The 5,368-nt window shown below is 45.9% G+C and overlaps 1 protein-coding gene across 2 annotated transcripts in view; it reads left to right on the top strand.

Moving 5' to 3' along the window:
• Window positions 1–3,897, top strand: part of ZNF281 (zinc finger protein 281) — a 4,305-nt gene extending 408 nt beyond the window's left edge. Inside the window, exon 2 of one of the 2 annotated variants that reach the window (XM_019638038.1) lies at window positions 86–3,897. In XM_019638038.1, the coding sequence (XP_019493583.1) occupies window positions 104–2,734 (2,631 nt within the window). In that variant the 5' untranslated portion in view covers window positions 86–103 and the 3' untranslated portion in view covers window positions 2,735–3,897. The remainder of the gene's footprint in view (window positions 1–85) is intronic. The other variant, XM_019638037.1, reaches the window with a different exon arrangement.
• Window positions 3,898–5,368: the final 1,471 nt, after the last annotated feature.

Genomic DNA, 5,368 nt, shown 5'->3' with positions numbered 1-5,368 from the left:
CGGCGGCGGCGGGTCGGGCGCGGGGTCCCGCGGGCCCGGTCCCACCGCCTCTCCTGTCCCCTCTCCCCGTCCCTCCCCTCCGCAGCCAGGCCTCCTCCGGGGCATGAAAGTCGGCGGCGGGTTCCTGAGCGGCGGCGGCGGCGGCTCCGGCGGCCGGCGGGCGGAGATGGAGCCCACCTTCCCGCAGGGTCTGGTCATGTTCAACCACCGGCTGCCCCCGGTCGCCAGCTTCGCCCGGCCGGCCGGCCCGGCCGCCCCTCCCCCGCAGTGCGTGCTCGCCGCCTCTACCTCCGCGGCCCCGGCGGCCGAGCCCCCCCCTGCGCCGGCCCCGGACGTGACTTTCAAGAAGGAGCCGGCGGCCTCCGGCGCGGCCTTCCCGGCGCAGCGCACCTCCTGGGGCTTCCTGCAGTCGCTGGTGAGCATCAAGCAGGAGAAGCCCGCGGACCCCGAGGAGCAGCCGTCCCCGCACCACCACCACCACCACCACCACCACCACCACCACTACGGGGGGCTGTTCGCGGGGGCCGAGGACCGGGGCCAAGAGGAGTCCCACGGCGTCATCCAGGACCTCAGCGTCCTCCACCAGCACGCCCCGCCGCCGCCCGGCCCGCAGCACCGCGACGCGCTGCTCGGCGCCGGCGCCAGGACCGACGAGCGCCACGACCACGGGGAGCCAAAGCAGGACACGAACTTAGTCAAAAAGGCGAAGAGGCCAAAGCCAGAATCTCAGGGAATCAAAGCCAAGAGGAAGCCGAGCGCATCTTCCAAACCGCCCGCGGTCGGAGACGGAGAAGGCGCCGTCCTCTCCCCAAGCCAGAAACCTCACATCTGCGACCACTGCAGCGCTGCTTTCCGGAGCTCCTATCACCTGCGGAGACACGTGCTCATCCACACCGGGGAGAGGCCGTTCCAGTGCAGCCAGTGCAGCATGGGCTTCATCCAGAAATACCTCCTGCAGCGGCACGAGAAGATCCACAGCCGCGAGAAGCCGTTCGGCTGCGACCAGTGCAGCATGAAGTTCATCCAGAAATACCACATGGAGCGACACAAGAGGACACATAGCGGAGAAAAGCCATATAAGTGCGACACCTGCCAACAGTATTTCTCGAGGACTGATCGGCTGTTGAAGCACAGACGCACGTGTGGTGAAGCCATAGCGAAAGGAGCCGCGAGCGCAGAACCTGGGTCATCGAACCCCAACAGTATGGGTCACCTGGCTGTGTTGTCTCAGGGAAACACAAGTTCTTCAAGGAGGAAAACCAAGTCAAAAAGCGTAGCTGTCGAAAATAAGGAGCAAAAGACTGCTAAAGCGAGCGAATCGCCAATTTCCAACAGCCTGAGCGTGCAGAGTTACTCGGTGGAGATGCCTGCCATGTCTTCCGGCGGAGGCATCATTGGCCCTGGTGTGGATGAACTGCAGAAAAGGGTGCCAAAACTGATCTTCAAGAAAGGAAGCAGGAAGAGTACCGACAAAAACTACCTTAACTTTGTGTCACCGTTACCAGACATAGTAGGACAGAAGCCTTTGTCTGGGAAACCAGGTGGCGCACTTGGCATAGCATCGAGTACTGGTGTGGAGACCATTAGTCTTCTCCAGGGTACAGGTGGCAAGCAAGGCCAGATGAACAGTAATTACGATGATGCCATGCAGTTTTCAAAGAAAAGAAGATACTTACCAACTGCCAGCAGCAACAGTGCCTTCTCTATAAACGTGGGACACATGGTCTCCCAGCAGTCTGTCATTCAGTCTGCAGGGGTCAGTGTTTTGGACAGCGAGGCCCCATTGTCACTTATTGACTCCTCAGCCCTAAATACTGAAATTAAGTCTTGTCATGACAAGTCTGGAATTCCGGATGAGGTTTTGCAGAGTATTCTGGATCAGTACTCCGGCAAGTCAGAAAGCCAGAAAGAGGATCCCTTCAACATAACAGAACCACGAGTGGACTTACACACCTCAGGAGAACACTCAGAGTTGGTTCAAGAAGAGAATTTGAGCCCAGGCACCCAGACCCCTTCAAGTGAGAAGGCCAGCGTGTTGCAAGAATACTCCAAGTACCTCCAGCAGGCTTTTGAAAAATCCACGAATGCGGGCTTTGCGCTTGGACACGGTTTCCAGTTTGTCAGCTTGTCTTCGCCTCTCCACAACCACACCTTATTTCCAGAAAAGCAGATATACACTACGTCTCCTTTGGAGTGTGGTTTCGGCCAGTCTGTTACCTCAGTGTTGCCATCTTCATTGCCAAAGCCTCCTTTTGGGATGTTGTTTGGATCTCAACCAGGTCTTTACCTGTCTGCTTTGGATGCCACCCATCAGCAGTTGACACCTTCCCAGGAGCTGGATGATCTGATAGATTCTCAGAAGAATCTGGAGACCTCATCAGCCTTTCAGTCCTCATCTCAGAAACTGACCAGCCAGAAGGAACAACAGAAAAACTTAGAGTCCTCAGCCAGCTTTCAGATTCCATCTCAGGAGTTAGCTAGCCAGATAGATCCTCAGAAAGACACAGAGCCTAGAACGACGTACCAGATTGAGAACTTTGCACAAGCGTTTGGTTCTCAGTTCAAGTCGGGCAGCAGGGTGCCAATGACCTTTATCAGTAACTCTAATGGAGAAGTGGACCATAGAGGAAGGACTTCAGTGTCAGATTTCTCAGGGTATACAAACATGATGTCTGATGTAAGTGAGCCATGTAGCACGAGAGTAAAGACACCCACCAGCCAGAGTTACCGGTAAGGTCCCCAGCAGGGCCCGGGCTGGAGGTCTTCTAATGTAATTTTGTTTTATTTTGAGAACACTGCCATTGGAATGTTTCTACACGATCCTATTAAGAATAATGTAATGCCCTTTCAATGCAACTTTTCATATTTAGTTTATTTTGTTAGCGTGATTTTAGCTCTGTTTGTATTATGATTTTTAATCAAAATCAATAGATTAAAAATAGTTTGCCATTCAAAGTGACAATGTCTAGCAATCAAATTTACATGTATAGATCGTCAGGGAATAGCCCAAAAGTTTTAAATGCAAAAAAATAAAAAACAAAAAAAACAACAAAAAAAAACCCTACAAAAAAACAAAACAAAAAAAACACAAAAAAACTTTGTTGCTAGGATTAAGGTTATTCTAATTGCTTCACTCTCAGGAAAGTGTAATAACGCATGGGAATTCTGTACGTATCACTGTAATGGAATATCCAATTTACAGATAGTATGATACACATTTCATCATTTAAGTAAGGGATCGAGAACATTTCAAATTGCTCTATCTTGGCTGATAGATATACATTTCATCATTTTAAGTGAGGGATCGAAAACATTTCAAATTGCTGTCTCCATCTGGGCTGATCCAAAATTCTGAGATGTTTGCTACCTATATTTTGTTGCAGCTTTTAAATGTACTCTGAACTTACCACATTCATTCCAGCCTGGTAGAACAAATATTCTTGGATCTTTGATCAAAGCCTGGAATGATAGCTTTAATAAAAGAAGAAGAAAGAAAAAAAAAAAGCACCCTCTCCTTATCCCAACTGTAGTAAGGCTATAATTCCATTAGGAGTCCGCTGACATCTAGAACAGTGTTGAAGCCCAAGTGGTTGGTTCCAGTATTAGAACCCCAGTTGGAATTACAACGTTCTTTGAAATTTGGGGTATGCATTATTATACATGGCCTAAAGACACCGTCCTCTTGTCTGTATTATTAAATGTCACCCACACTTCTGGGTTTTTCTTTTGTTTCTAATCCATCTTTCTAAGAGTTCTGGACCTTGCTTGTTCCTCTTTCTGTCTTGACAGTTTCGATTTTAGGATGATTTACATTGCATAGGTAATTCATTATGCATTTTACATGCCTATGGCATCCAGATACTAAACAATAAAAACACCCCCCCCCCCAGATTTTCATGTATAATAAAGCCCCACATACTTGGAGCTATAGATACTAATAAGGGTGTAATTCCAACTGGTGACACAGCTAATGTGAGGGATAAGAGTGTCTCGTTTAGTTAGGACACCAGAGCCTCTGTGAAATCGCAGCCTTTGATGTACAGTGAAAGGGTGCGTTAGTCAGTATTGTACAGGGGTCTTGTAAAGTCATCAGAACTTGCTATCGATGCTAATTGCCATTTGCAGCTGCTGATAGTGGCTCTGCTCTAAACCACTTCTTAGCAATTGTATTTTTTTCCTGATTATATTTTTTAATGTACTTTGGTGTTTATGCTGATGAGTTTTTTATGTACTTTTGGTGATGTTTCAGTCTTATGTACTCTTCTGACGTCAGAAAAGTACCACTGGTTGTTTGCAGTCTTATTGTGTAATCAGCCTACCACAGGCTTCCATGTATAATAAAGTAATTAATATTGTGCAAGTGTAAAACACTTCTGTTATGAAAGCAGTGTTTGGAAAATAAGAAATTATTAAAAATGGTTACAAAATCCTCATTTCTTCTCCCCAACTTTCCTCCCTTAAGTCTTTTATCAGCTAAAGGGTCACCTATTTGTTATTGCAAGATCCTTAGAAAATGTGTTCAATCCTCTTAAATATGCTCAATTCTAAAAAGTCTGTATTTCTTATTTCGGTAAGTGCAGTTAAGTTTTTTTGGGTACAGAGTACAAGCTGTAATCCGAGGATGGAGAGGATCTTTGCCACTGTATCTCTTAAGCTGTATTTTTCTCCAGTGTTTTGTTTTATACAGGTTTTGAATTTCTTTAACTTTTATTGTGTGTACTGAATACTGCATATGTATTATTATTCTGATTGTTTGCTCTAGTTTACTACCAATAAAAAGACCTGTTAATCACAAAATTGAAGAAAGGAGCTGTCACTTACTATCCAGTCACAGCGCTCAGCTTTTTCTATTAACATTTCGTAAAAATATTCATGGTATAACGTGCAGTTTGGGGGCTGGTATTTTTATCGTGTGTTTTTTTAAAACTTTTAAATTACATTTCATGTTTGTTGGTTTATTTGAAAATCGGTTGAATACTTTCCTTGTGTTTGAGGCTCACTGTGTGGAAGCATAGAAATTTAACATGTAAATTGGAACGTGTTTTACTGAGATTGGATTAGCCATCTTAAATATGATTGCAGAGAGATTGTTTATTGAGGCTTCATTTTAAACCAGACTCCAGTATCTTGGTTCTAAGCACATCCTTTTTGCCTCAAAAAGGTTGTAATAAAATAAGAGTATGACACAAATAAAAATGGTCTTGAGCATTTTTAGTAAGAAAAATCTATTGTTAAATCATAGCTCTAACAATGTTTTAAAAGGTTGAAAGAACAGCTATTAGAGGGAAAGAGCTAAGACTTAAATATTGGAGTGCAGACTAGGTATTTATAAGTTAGTACATAAGTTCACTTTTAAAGGTGAAGGAGA

This window comes from Hipposideros armiger, unplaced genomic scaffold, assembly GCF_001890085.2.
Source record: "Hipposideros armiger isolate ML-2016 unplaced genomic scaffold, ASM189008v1 scaffold_37, whole genome shotgun sequence".
Lineage (NCBI taxonomy): Eukaryota > Metazoa > Chordata > Mammalia > Chiroptera > Hipposideridae > Hipposideros > Hipposideros armiger.
The sequence above is the reverse complement of the archived record's forward strand: the minus strand, read 5'-3'. Positions and strand labels throughout refer to the sequence as shown.